At 29.7% G+C, this 15,419-nt stretch overlaps 2 protein-coding genes across 8 annotated transcripts in view; one reads left to right on the forward strand and one right to left on the reverse strand.

Annotated features, from left to right (window-relative positions):
- dom (domino helicase) overlaps window positions 1-13,168 on the reverse strand; it is a 103,558-nt gene extending 90,390 nt beyond the window's left edge. For 4 of the 7 annotated variants that reach the window (XM_076511268.1, XM_076511264.1, XM_076511267.1 and 1 more), the window contains exon 1: window positions 12,893-13,168. The gene's annotated coding sequence lies outside the window, so the exon portion shown is untranslated. The remainder of the gene's footprint in view (window positions 1-12,892) is intronic. The other 3 variants (XM_076511269.1, XM_076511266.1, XM_076511265.1) reach the window with 1 other exon arrangement.
- The window catches only part of LOC143257662 (nucleolar complex protein 4 homolog), a 33,029-nt gene continuing 30,740 nt past the window's right edge, over window positions 13,131-15,419 (forward strand). The window contains exon 1 of the mRNA XM_076516704.1: window positions 13,131-13,287. Within this exon, the coding sequence (XP_076372819.1) occupies window positions 13,177-13,287 (111 nt within the window). The 5' untranslated portion in view covers window positions 13,131-13,176. The remainder of the gene's footprint in view (window positions 13,288-15,419) is intronic.

A 15,419-nucleotide genomic window follows, 5' to 3' on the forward strand; every position in this document is an offset into this window, starting at 1 on the left:
CACTTCTAAGTTCCAATGTGTACTTTAACATTTTATTTGCACCACTTAAAATATTAATAATTTCCTGACTCATAACTTTTCCACAGCATTTTAGTAAATAATAATTATATTTCACAAAAAAGTGATTCAAAACCCCATCTAACTGGTACTCCATTAGATTATTTTGTTCTAGACTGACTATTTTAACAGAGGATGAGATAATGAAGTAGTACAATATTTCCTAGTGTTATATATTGAATTGATCCAATGAAAGTTGAATAATCACATGAACAGAACACGATTTCAACATATATATTATCAGTTTAAAAAAGTTGATGGAGATTAAATTTTTTTTACCTTCTATGAGTATGCTTCCCTTGTGTATTAGATGCATATTTATGTCAAAAAAGCCATATTAAGGCAATTACAATGACACTTTATCTATGGACTTTGAAATCCTAATTTATATGTACTAGGCCAAATCCTTCCCTTTACAACATTTAATGGTTTCATACAGCATTGTATATGTTATATTTTAATGCAAACTACAAAATTCAAATGAATAACTTCAAACCTATACTGAATTAATGTTTGTACAATGTTTTCTTTATTTTTACAGTAGCATATAGGAACTCTTTATTAAACTTCCAAGCTCTTCAGTTGTGTTAACAAAAAAAAAAGTTTTTGAAGGGTTTCTACAGTTAGCATCTAAAACCATTCCCTTATCCCCAAGAAATAACTTGAATTCTCCAAAGTTCCACATACAAATATCTTACTAACACTATCCCAAAACAACCCCAAGTGTAAAAAATTTCTGTGCACATCTAACTTCAAGGTGTTATATCACTTGTTTTAAGTTTCAAAAATGTTGCAAAAGAACTCTTATATGAGTACCGATAACCATGTGCACTTTCAAAGAAAGTAACCAGTTATGTGAGATAATTCTGAAACAAATAAAATAATACCCCCCCTTTAACATTCATAACATGCCAAAACAAGGACATACAAAGTGTAATAACTCCTGCATGTTAAACTACTTCTTTGGGTGTTAATCTCATTACTTAGCAATTGTACCAAGTGATAAAGTTTTCTTGTTTTTTTAATTTCACACAAAGCTTTATGAGTGCTATCTGCCCCTAGTTTAGCACTGCAAGACTAAAGGGAATACAGCTAATCACCACCACCCACTGCCAACTCTTTGGCTACTCTCTTACCAACAGTGAAATTGACCAGCACATTATAACACCTCCATGGCTAAAAGAGTCAGCATGTTTGGTGGAATGTGACCCTCACATTTCAAGCTGAAAGCCCTAACCATCTAGCCATGATGGGCTCAAGTAAGAAAGCTAAATACAAAAGTTTACTTATTAATAGTGTGTAAGTCATGCAGTATAAAGATCCAAAATAATAATGCTATAATAATAATAAAAAATCCTCAATAGCCATGACACTTCAATGCTTTTAATCAGGTTTAGGTAAATTAATTTAGAATATTTTGTTTTTTCCCTTATAAGTTTTGTGTGTGTGTGTGTGTGTGTGTGCTGGCAATACCAAGCAGCAGGGCATGGCCACACCAGATTTTATTTTATTACTCTTCAGGATCTCTACCAGTCTACCCTGAAATTTAAATCCTTCTGTGTAAGGCCTAGAATAAATTAACCTACAAGACCTTAGGCATAGTCAATTGTATTATTCAAAAAGGTTTGACTTCTTGAGTCCAAGAGATGGTGTGTTTTGAACAAAAAGTTTATTACTTGAAAAATATGGAGCCATTCTAGAAGTCTCTCTGACACAGCTTAAAAATTGTTTGAAATTTTATCATTAAAAAACCAAAATGTTAAATTTATATAAACATACTAGAAAGCAATATATAATAAACTATCCAGTAAGATCAGTAACAAATATTAAAATGTGGTGATCTCTTTAAAATGTTTTCCATTACAATCGTTTTGTGAACAACTTCATTAAGAAACTGCTCTACAAGAAGAGGGTTAAAAATATTAATTTCACAAAATATTTTTTGATAAAGAGTTAAAACTTTTAATAGTAGTGGTTTGGTTTTTGCTGTTTATTTTTTATGCTGAAATATTTTTGTCTTTGGCTTTACTACACTAACAGCCCACTTGTACATAATTGATCATGGTGTATGTTTTTATTATTATTATTATTATAGTTATGATATCTGGTGCAATGTAGAAGTTTTTGTTTCACCTTAATAACATTATTAATATTCAATTTACGGACCTTGTTACTATTTAATAAAAACTGATTATTGCACATACCTTTGTGATCTATCACAAAGTTAAAAGAAAATGCCTGACTAAATAGATAAAAAATAACCCTTCACAACTGTTTGTTTTGTAATGAGAACATTGCAGGTTCTAGACATATCCATCAAATGTTCCATCATAATGCAAGTTCAGCAAAGTGCACTGCTTACGATATGGGTCTTCCTTCCACTTGGTGCATTTTGTGGTATCTTAGTGTTGAGATTATCTGATCACTGTGCAAGGTTTCCAGATGTAGAAGTCTTCTATATATATTAATGTTTTAATGGGTAATAGTAAATATGAATAAGAGTAAGTCGTATACCATCAAGGAAAAATTAACAATTACTAAACGAGTGAAAAGATGGATTTCAAAAGCACTAATTAACAGAGAGTTGGATATTCTGGATGAATTACAAAAGGAAAGTTACACTCCCTTTTAGACAATTTGGATAAAACTCCATAACTGAAAAAATGAGACAAAGGTCATCTGATCATGAACATGGTTTGCTCACAATCGAAGCTCGGGTTCACCAGTGTCAGAACCTGCTTTGAAGATGCAAGCTAAAAAATATTTTATGATCTAAGACTATAAACATTGAATTACTGATAGATAGTGGCTTTAGCACCAGCAAAAATATCATGGTATTTGGGAAATAATAACAGCTGAGAATTAAAACATCTGTTTCCTAAAGAATTTCAATCTACCATTAAGAGGGAAGGTTACTATGATAAGCAGATGTACAAATGCAATGAATCTGCCTTGTTTTACAACAGGAATAAAATAGAATTGAAATTAAATAAAGTCACTTTTGTTTTAACAAAATGGAAACACACAAGTTCTCACTTTGTATTGTATGTCAAGAAAAGTAAGGGTCTACAATGTTTTACATTTGTAAAGCTAAAAACTTCCTATAAAATACACAAACAGCTAATATATCTGGATGACAGCAAACTTATACCCAACTTGATTGAATGAATTTTGTTTCATCAGTGCACCAGAATTTAAAACAGAAACATCTGGAATCAAAGACACTGCTGCTTTTAGATAGTTGTTTGACTCATGCACCTACTGACACCCTCGTGTCCAAACATAAAAAGATTGTCTCCTCAAAAATACCACAACTCTGAAACAGCCCCTTGAATAAGAAACTGTCCATTCTTTGCAAACTACTGTTAAATTTGATGTGTGCAGAAAGTTTCTGAATTTTAAAATGGATAACTTTGAAGGAAGTGGCACACAAGAGTTGGTCTTGTATGGGACATCATTTCACAAGGAGCCATACAGCACTGTTGGGGTAAGTGTTATTCATGAAGAACAAAAGAGAAGGTGACTTAAGAAGAGAATGATAAATTAGAAAATACATCTAATGAGTGTCAAAAAACTGAGATCTTGGGGCATCAAGAACTGACAGGACATGATCAAACAATGGATTGATAATGACACTGAAAGAAAGATCAGTATACCTGTCTTGGATGATGAAACACTGTTGAAAGTACCATCAAAGTGCCAAGGGAAAGTAAACAAGAGCTGGAGTGTCAAGATGAGCAGCCTGTCAATTTGCCTTGTGCTCAGGTAGTACTAAGCACCTTAAAACCAACAGTGACATGAATACAAGCAGAAGAGAATGCTAAGTCAGTGAAACATTTGCAGTTAGCATTTTTGAAAATACATAATATTGCAAAAAAAACTGCTCAGGTAAAAAAACAAATTAATTTCTAAACAATTATTTTTTTTTTAAATTCAAACTTTTATGTACATACTGTATTGGATAATACAATCATTTCCTCAGTTATACCATGTGTACTCTTTTAATAAAGTGAGCCTCAGCAACCCCCCAACATAACCAAGGACCACTGCAAGATGTGTGATGTTGCAAACATAAATACACAATGTAGAAAAAGTAAATTTATGCTTTATTTAGCCTGAATAAAATTATGCAAGTTATAAATTACAATAAGACTGTACACATCATTAAATAATCCAATTATAAATGAAACAATGTGAAAAAAAACAACAGTAAATTCAACATTAAAGCAGCCTAGGAACTGATGTGGAAGCTGGTGGTTGCCAGTTAAAAATTTGTGATATTGGCAGACAGCATTAATAGCTTTGCCATAACTTAAATATGCAAACAAACAAATACCTCATTTCCACAGCTCAATTTTGTATTTTCATTTTATGCATTTAGAATTTACAGGCTCAAACCATTGCAAGTAAAGCATTTCTTCAGCTTGTGTTGCTTGTTAACTTACGGACTGTATAGCTTATAGCTGAATTTTGACTGTGTTAAAATGTTTGTTTGCTAATCAGGAATTCATAGCTCATTAGGCAGCATTCAAATAGCATCAGATTTCTTTTTATCTTGTTAACTCCTTTTCTGTACACGTTACAAGACTTTACTTAGTCACATTTAAGATTTAATTAAGATACTTTATAATCAGTGTTTGTCAATGAAATTCAACTTTAAATTTTAAATTACAGTTCAAAGTTTTTAAATGATCTGTAATCCCTTCATTTTAAAAGAAACCTTAAAAATTCTTAAAGAGTTTTTTGTTATTCTTTCACGATCCACAAGTTCACAAAATGTCAAATTTGAGTCCTTGTAGTTTGAACAATTCTTGACTTGCCCTAACTTTCCATATATATAATTTATATAATAATTTACCTTGTGAATGTGAAAAGTTTATTTCTTGATACTTTTCATAAACATATAATTACTGATAACTCAGATATTATAAAATACGAAATATTTCAACAAATAATTAAAAAAGGAACTAAATACACAATAGCAACAAAGTGTAATAAAAATAATATTCTAAAATCTCTTGAAAAAATATTGATGAATATATTTTAAAATTTAATTATATTACAGGTTATCCACTGGATGATTTTTAGAATGGAAATTATATGTATTTAAAAAAATAAAATTATCCAACAAATTTTAAAAAATACCATACATATTTATCATTTAATCAGCTAAAAAATAAGACTAAAGAACTGTAAAAAAATGTCATAGTTCCTATTGATAGTTAAATGAAATATTGGTATAATTTGCAAAAATTTCTATTCATTAATCATGACAAAAGAAATTAATTATACACAAACTTTTAAACTTGTCAACCATTCCAAAGATACAGTAATTAATAATTTTGTTAAAGTTTATGTTTATGATAAACTTTCTTCTAAACATACTTATGTAGATTTGCTGTTTCTTTATGCTATTCCAAAATTACATAAATCTCCAATTAAATTCAGATTTATTTCTAACTCAATAAAAACAATTATCAAACAACCAGTTATATTATTAAATAAATTACTTAATATTTTACTTGACAAAATAGAAAATGTATTAACAATAAAAGACATAGTTTGGTTAATAAAAAATAACCAACATGTTTTAGAATGCCTGAGAAATTGTGAGCAGGCAAATGGTATTCAAATATTCGATTTTACAACATTATATACCACAATACTATTAAAAACATTTAATGTTTCAAATTCATTAACAGATCAATACTGTTATCCTTTTATACAACTTGAAGAAAAATATAGTTCCAAAAACATGAGATATTTAGTTTCTATATTCATAGTAATTTTATATTTTTCAATAAACATGTTTTTAAACAAGTGATAGGAGTTCCAATTGGAGATAACCATTCAACTTGTGTAGCAAATTTATATTACTATGAAAATATATTTATTAAAAACTATATAAATCCAGATATTTTTACTTTAACTTAGATATATTGATGATTTAATCAGCATAAACAATTCTGAAATATGTTATTGACACCATTTACCCTGAAGAATTAGAAATTGAAAATACTTCAATTTCTAATACAGATGTACATTATTTAGATTTAAGAGTTAAAGTATCTGATAAAAAGGACATCAATATAAATATTGTTGATAAAAGATTTTGATTTTCAAATTTATGGTTTACCCTCCTTAAGTAGTAATGTGCCATACCCATCTATTATAAACATTATAACTTTGCAGTTATTCAGATATTGTAAAATTTGTAATTAATTACAATATTAATAGAAATTATATTAAAAATTACTAAATTTTTAGTTTAAAATAAGATCATCTAAGCATTTGGCACTACTTTATGCAGATGTACACCTGAAGCCGCATATAAAAGCATGACAGTCACAGTGAACTACCACTTTGCTCATGTTGTGTTAATTAGTGCTTCTATGATATTGAGGGCAGAAATGCTAACTTCAAGAGGTAAGTTTTATCTTGCTCATCCCCAGATGGTGGTACCTTATTTTCATTTCTATTTATTTTTATTTTCTTTCTTTTCATCTTTTTCTAATTCTAACTTAGGAGAGCAGTCACCTTCCTGCAGCTGTCTGCAGCCAATGAAAGGTGATACAGACGTGGGATGTTGTAGGCTTGAGCACCCACATCTCGCTCTCCTAATTTCTAATTTTCTTATGTGAAACTAGCAAATAAGAGGTTAAAGACTGATAGATGGTGTATCTCCACTGCAATATGGGTCCTACTTTCATAGCCACCTTCAAAATATTGGATAGAATTTATAATTCCATATTGTTGCATGTACCCTGGGATCCGTTTTATTTAAACAAATGTGCAGCATATTTAAACTTAATTTTTAAATCATGTTAATGTGTTTTGGTTTATAGCTTGAATATTTTATGGTTATAATATACACACACACAATATTGGTTCACATCTCTTTCATGTTCTATGAAAGCATATTTGGAAAAGGCAACAATAAATTTCTCCGAGCTCTTAGCAGATCCTATTTTCTACCACTGAGTTGCAATTTCTCAGCCAATTATATGTACGTGAATTTGATTATAACCAGTGTAAAAAGCACCATTTCAAATACTAAAGAATTATACAGAGAACTAGTCAAAATGCCCTTTTAGTTGTTACTATGTTCCTGCCACTTTAGCATTATTTCTCATCTAGAAATACATAGTTGCACAGTATTTAGGTTTTAGTTTACTTAATTATGTGTTATTTATATTTTAAGATGCATAACTGAAAGGTTTAATTTCTTTTGTAAAAGTCAACATCTGCTTGGTTCACAAGAGACAGTGCAAAACAAGTTCCTCTGCCCACTATATAGTAATATTGGCTTGGAATGCCCAGTGATGTGTATGCAATAAATAACAATGCTAAAGAACAGGAAAGATTACCTATGTGGTCAATGTTTAAAGAATGCAATAACAACTCCTTTTTGTAACTTTGTTACAGTTGAAACTATTTTGTAACTAAACTATTAATGTGTGTAAAATTTTAATTATTCAACAATTTTATGTTAAAAATAACATAACTGTTGACGTGCTTGTAACACTGACTGATAAATATCCATGTGTTAAGTTAAAGTTCTTTCTTTCTGCACAGGCACCAGTCCAATGTACAATACCTCAGACTTCATTCAAAATTTAAACATCTTTACTAATATACAAGGGGTGATTAAAAAAAAAAAGGAGAATGATCTCACTGCTAACGAACAAGTAGTGGCAATGGCATAATGCAAGTGCATGCTCAGCCTGATTCAATTATTATACGCTAGTGTGCCACGAGCTTAATTTGTATTTGCACTCTTCTTAAAAAATCCCACATTTGAATATCAAGCAAACATGAAATTCTCTTTACAAAAATGTTTTAACAAAAAAGATGCTTTTCAAGTGAATCGACATAGAATGAGTCTCCAGAAGATGAAAAAAAGAAGTGGTTACCCATCAACAAAGTGAAATAAAAACTTTGACAAAGTCTGCATTCTAATCCAGTGGAACAAATGTTTATCTGCAGCATAGGAAAACTGTTGAAGGAACTAATCATGTACATGTCTATCATTAAAAAATGTATTTATGTCACCATTCACAAAAATTTCTGATCAGCCCTTGTATATGGTATTAAACTTCAGATCAGAATATAGTTAATAATTACAGAAGAAAATCTCAAAAAATATATTCTTGACTTCACTTGTTATGAAATTTGTGTCAATTCCCCCTTTTAGTTTGTACACTTTAGTATATCTTGTACAATATATGTGATCACAAGTTCCTAATAGTGGCAAAATCAAATGTACAGCTTCAACATTTCATTTTTATTGGAGTATCTATGAATTTTCCAACCCACTAAAGAAGTCCCTATCCATCTATTCTTTTTAATATATTTATATATATTTTAAGATTGCAAACTATCCTTTTCAATCAGACAACAGATATTAGCATTATTGATGAGTGCAAGATGAGTTTTTGATGGTGGCAATGACAACTATTTTAACCTATTTATGGCTTAAATTAAAAAGTTGATTACAACAGTTTTAGTAACTGACTGTTTTTTGTGTTCTAAAATGTATATATCTGAAAGATACATTAGTTTTTGTTTGTTTTTATTCCCAATAAACTTAAAGAAGGCACATTTTGCTAAAAATCTAAGTGCACAATTTAATGCTGCACAGTACACCACTATAAGAGAACTTACAATTTCCATTGTGTGTAAACTTAAGGAAAAATAAACCTGACAAAACAAGCATAAAATTAAAACTGATGTGAAAAGGTTAACAACTAAAACAGTAATTTTCATTAACTGTAAAGTAGCATTAAGTAGAGTATCTGAATTTCCACAAGTGACATTTTCTTTAGACATTCACTCTTTTATTTTATTCAATAATTTTAAAATTAAATGTAAATTACACACTATAAAAATCATTGCTCAGACAAACCATAATTTTATAGCTTTCACTTTTGTTTGGTTACCAAATAGAAAATCAGACCCCTCTTGCCACACCCAACTGTGACATTTTTAGACAAGATATAATTTTCTGAAAGGAGAATTGTTAATTTCTCTATTAGCAAAAGCTTCATTCCCACAGCTTGTACAAACTTGTAACAGTTTTTGTTGCTTAGTTTGAAAATAAAAAAAAAAAAAATTAGGAAAAATTGTCTATTTTGTTGTTTTTTTTGTGCATTATTCAATTAAATAAAAATTTAATACATTATTACCATTAATATAAAAAGTAGGGTTAAGTGTCACTGACAATCAATAGCAAGAAGAGATTTGGATAATTACTTTATTTCTCGTTCTTTACATTATTTTAAAAGTTAATAAAATGTAAAAATAGGAATTTCTTTGAGTGAGTTGAGGAAAAATAATTAAAAATATGTTTTTAACACACAAAGCAGCATTGGGGGATTTAATTCAACAGTGTAACATATCCACATTCTTTAAATGATTTATAACTTATAACGGTGAGAATAGCAGTTAGTTCAGTTTCATAAGGCAACAAAACAAAAATTAATTAAACAAATGCATACTGTTACAAGTTCAAAACTACTTGGGATAAATGACAGTAGTTTCATGTTACAACCTGAAGTCATTATTCAAAAAAGAAAAAAGGTAATTTAAATTTAATTTGATTTTTTGGAGGTTACAAGACTGGTCAAATTAAAAAGCTGTCAAATTATACACTCACCACATTCAGTCATAATAACTAGTATTACAGGATCAATTTCTGAATGTGTTCTTGCAAGTATTGCATGTAGCATCACATGTGCACATAAACAATGTGCAATTTTTAATTTACAATATAAAAACATGATTACTGCTTGCCCTAATTTTTTTAAATGTAAATGTTTTATTTCACTTATATGGATTACCTATAAAATAAAAATAACTGAATATATATCAAACTTATAGTTTTGGTGATGTCATAAACAAATTATGCCAATCAATACTTACCTAGTGTTGCCAAAAATAAACCCAGCTAAGCTGACATGGAAAACAATAAGCTCCTCAAGCAGATTCTATGGCATTGCCCAAGTTGATCACACATATAATGCTTTTTAAGCATAAATGTGTAGTTTGGTAACATTAAGAAACATTTTCTTGGTTTTATGCTCGAACAAAATCACACAATTATCACAAATATATGATAAAATAATTCAGACACACACACACACATACAAAGAACTTGATGCTACAGAAATTTATTTTTATAACACCACTGTGTCAAACTGTACATTAAGCACAAACTGAACTACATAACGTGTGATATTGTATCCAGTTTTTCCTATTAAAGCAAATTAGCATTATACAGTTTGTACTAGTAGAAAATTTCAGCACACTTAAAAACAAATTAACAATATAAAGAAACTACTACAACCTGATATTCAACATGATTCATGTGAATGAGTAAATAATGCAAAAATTTTCTTTAAACGTACACTTTTATTTTACATACCAAAGTTTTAAAAATGAGAAAACTAAAACAATTATATGACAAAGCATTTTAATGTAGTAAATTTCAAACAGACCTGAAATTAATCAAATTAACTCCATACAAAATTGGGCCCTGCAAAGCTTTGGGATTCAGTTCAGTAGCTGAGACTCCAATTTGATATTTTAAACTCTTGACCACTTCTGGTAAACTTTATAATTTAGTTTCTAATTTATCCTATATATTGGAACCAATTTTCTTTTGTTCCACTATTGTACCATTCTTCTTTCAAATGTTTAAATATATATCTTTTGTTTTTAGAGTTAAGTCTTCTTTTTTCCAAAAGACCTACTTTTGTACCCATAATTGTTCATAGAAGCACTGTACTTAAATAAAGAAACCATTTTCTATTTGAGTTAAAATTTAATTTAACATGTACAATTTATAATTATATATACATAGTTTTCATTCTAAAACATTTTTTGAATAACAGGATACTAACACACAAATCATTTTTAATTCTATTATATATAAATATTTTAATTTAAACTGAAGATATAGAAGTCTGAGACTTTCAGTTAATTTTTAAATTATAGCAAGAATGCTGCAACAGACTGCCCTGTTAAAATCATGTGGATGAAAGTTCAGAGTTATTTATATTACAGTAATATGCTAGAATGACATGAGTAATAGAACAGTGTAAGAGATCCGATACCAGGTTAAGGTCAAGATAAACAACTTAGCAATATTTGAAAATGACTTGAAATGTCAAGGTGTAACCAACACGCTTTATCTCTACCATTTTTGTTACAGCAAAATAATGGCTTCCCATTAAATCTGATAAAAAGGAACCCACTTTCTTTTTTTATAAACCATCAGACTAAATTCTAAAGTTGGGTTTTGTTGTTAACATTGTATTTGATGAAAAAGAGAAAAAGCAACAAATGGCCACTTTTTTTGTAGAATGGATTTCTCAGGTGTAACAATTTTGATGATTATTTGACAATTAAGCATTTAAGACAGAAAAGTTAATTTGTGCCCTTTTACACTACTGTCAATGTTTCTCATGTTTTAATCTCAAAATTCAGAATATTTTAGTGTATTGTCCAAGTCTGCAAAAAGAATCAATAATGGAAATATTAATGTTGATCGGGCAACATTTATTCAAAATATATAAAAATGTAATTCTGATGACAAAGTTCAACTTAATTCATAAATGAACTTTCATTATACCCAAATAATTAGGGAAGTGGAACCCTTCCACTACTGTCATGTTACAACTGGTCTACGATAATAGTTCATTTAAATAAAAACACAGAAGTTAGTTGAACATGTCTATTTGTAATTTTGTCTGCATGTAAACAAAGAACTTTGTTCTTTAGAAAAGTGAATAAACAATCTACATGTTTGAAAACAAGTAAACATTACATAAGAAATTCGAAACAAGCTTCAAGTATGTATTACTTCCCAAACAAAGAGATAAAATTTAGTTCTACATCAAAACTAAAACCAACTGTCAAGTCTTATAGAAATAATGTCTGAAAAAGACTACTTGACAAACATCTAGTGCCAAGACATAAGACTCATTTTTTCCCTTCATGGTTTCCCAAGTCAAAATATTGCACATTAAAAGCTGCTACAAACATGTAAAAGCAGAATATTGCTGACATTACACCCATTAACAAACCACATCATAAAAGGGCAATTTAGTTAAAACTTAAATGCCCTGTTTCAAATATCTTAAACTATTTATAGTTTAACCATACAGCCATTAACGGAGGTAATTTTTTTAACGTTTACTTAATAAAACTGCTTTTAGTTAACGTTAGGCTTAACATGTTAATTTCTTTACCATCAGTCAACTGTGACACAAGCAACACAACTAATTTTGTAGTTTCAGTGTTTCTTACAAATATAAATCGACCTTAAACATTATGTTAATGTATAAGTTAGAACTACTAGTACTACAGTATCACACATAATTAGTATACAATGAGAACACGTAACACTACAAATACTAGCACTAGTCTCTGTCACAATGCCACACCATTATCATAACGGTTAACTTTCATTAAAATTTTAAAACTTGTTGCTTTTAAATTCCAGTTGCAATTTGAAATAATATTAAATAAAAAACTGGAAGTGCAGATCTAGACAGTGTTAACTTTTTTGTTTAATGAAATATTCAGAAATCATAAAAGTTCACGATCAACCTTTTCTCTGGATGTACATTACCTAAACTCGTACGTTAGTGTTAAAACTGAGTTATTGTGCGATTTAGGCTTAACGATACTGAGAGTCTACTCAGTCCCTATACAACTATACCACGAGGCCACTAAGGCGTCAACTTGATTCCACCGTCCTCAAATCGTGACAAAGAAAGCAACTGCGCAGTCCGCCATCATACATACAGTCGAAAGTTTTTACGATTCTTACCTCACAAGAAGGGCGATGCTTTCAGCAAACTCAAACCCATCAAAAATAAATATATTCCAATCCAAGATATCTACTCTAAACCTGGTGTATCTGTATTACTTTGAGAGATCTTCGGAGAAATTAAAACATTATTTCAATGATAATACATAAGCATACATCAACAATGATCTCTCCCCTCTTTCTGTCTCAAAATGGCCGACTCGGGAGTAAACGCAGTTTCGTAGAACGCATGCGTTTAACTTAACTCGTTTTTGATTAGTTGATATAGGTCACATGCTGGAAAAATGGCCTCTTCCAGAAAGAAGGTTGTCAACGAGATCAAAGACAAAGCTAATGCTTTTCTAGCAAGTCGGAAAAATTGTAATTTTTTGATAGAATTACACAGCACTTTAATGGTATATTATTTTTATTATACTATAAATTTTATTTAAAAGTTAAATGATTTACTAAGTCTTAGGTTAAGTTGCTTAATAATTTTGAATGTCATTATTACTATTAGTACTACTGATTTAGTGATTACTCAACCTTATTCGAGCCTTAACTAACAGCAACGTTTTTGTAATTACACAAGTAAAACTATGTTGCTTTTTGTTATTCATCGATTTTTAGGGGCTTTGTTGATGCGAGAAGAAAGCACAGAAGATTTCAGTGTTTGTTTCTTATGCAGTTTATGACTTTTAACGCTATAACTTTATAAAAATCACTTGAAAGCGTCTAAACTTTTCATTTCTAGTTCTAACTACATTTAGTCTAACCAAATTGTTTTACCAAAATGAGACCTTTTGCATTATGAATAAATCATTGATTCCTCCTTATAGGTTCTTTAAATCTTAGATTTATTGTCAAACCCAAACCTAGTGGCAATATGTTTAAAAATTTAATTTTTTGACAAATTTCCTTTTGTCATATTTCATCTTATTTCCCTACTAGTAGTTCTGGTCTAAACCAGTTCTATCTATGAGCAGTATTTTACTAGTCTCTCTGTTTTAGCTTATAAAATTAAAATCTTAGGAACAGAACTGTGTATGCTGTTTATCCAGTTCTTTCTCATAAAATGATGTATTTACTTTCTTAAAAGTTGTGGTTGCATAAGAGCATGTCTTTGCACAAGGCCTGTTTTCGAAATATTTTTACTTTATAACTGAAAAACTTTGCAATAAAGATTCTAAAACCTAATATGTCTAGTACACTTCAACCTCTATTTCAGTAATTTCTAAACATTTTTCTCTGACACCATAACTCACTTACTTTGATCTGCATAATGCCACTGCTGCTATGTGCAATTTTCTCTGTACATTTTTTGTATATTATTCTGTGGTTAAACTATTACAACACCACCAGAAACTTGTCATGACACACTATTTACGAAACAATGCTGTATTAAATTTGTGTTCTCTCCCTAGAATACACTGTAAACTGAAAATTTATGTCTAGGAAAATTGCTGTTTCAAATTATGTAAAGCCACCTTTATCTGATAAACATTCTTCTCAGACTTCCACACAACCTTCTCACTCAACCATGAATTGCTAGTCTTAAAAACAAATTTCATATTTTGATCAACAATGCAGATTGTTTTTGTTATTTCTATCTCAGGTCCCTACATCCAGATTTCTATTCATATAAAAAACTACTGTTATATATCACAGTAAAAAACATTCAAATGATTTCTGATTGTGTTACTATAACTTCAGACCTCTTTTCATAGCTCCAGCCCACCCCATAGTGGCACAGCAATATGTCTGTAGACTTATAATGCTAGAAACTGGCTTTGGTACTTGTGTAGCTTTGTGTTTAATCCAAAACAAACAAATCCATAGTTCTAAACTTATGCACATCTTCAACCAACACTAGTAGAGCTCTTTCTTATGATAACCAAAGTCTCCACTCTCTCAACGGGTTCCCAACCTTTTTTTTTCAGAAATGATTTTATTTCATACGAGCAGTAAAATTATCACTTCTTAGACTGCCTTTAAAGTTTGTTGACTTTTAATAATTGAATATCATTTTAACCATCTGCTCAAACATAACATGAACATTACGATTTACACACCTACCCCTGAGAAAAGTAAGAATTTATACTTGCCCCTTTATTTTTCATGAAATAATTGATTCCACTCTCAAACTCTCATAAAGTATTAATCACCACTACTACCAACTGCAACTTGTACCAGAAATCAGTCATCTGGTTATTAAATTTTCTTCACCACATGTTAGAAAAAGTGAAATTCTTTTTTTTCTTTAGATTTACAAACCTTCGATTTTGAACCACGATGGATGAAAAAAGAATTACAAAAAAATAAAACTGTAGCTAACTTATTTTTGTAACAATGCATAGCTTGTCTTTTCTAAGTTTTTGTGTCCTGTTAGATTAAAAAATAACAATTCCAGTTTCTCAAAAGATGTTTTAAGAAACCTAAAGGAGAAAGGTTTGTTTTTTACACTTTTGATTTGTATGATGAGAAAACATCATTGTGATACATGTACATATATACACACACACAACATTTTGAATGTTTATCTCATTTG

This window comes from Tachypleus tridentatus, chromosome 7, assembly GCF_004210375.1.
Source record: "Tachypleus tridentatus isolate NWPU-2018 chromosome 7, ASM421037v1, whole genome shotgun sequence".
Taxonomy (NCBI): Eukaryota; Metazoa; Arthropoda; class Merostomata; order Xiphosura; family Limulidae; genus Tachypleus; species Tachypleus tridentatus.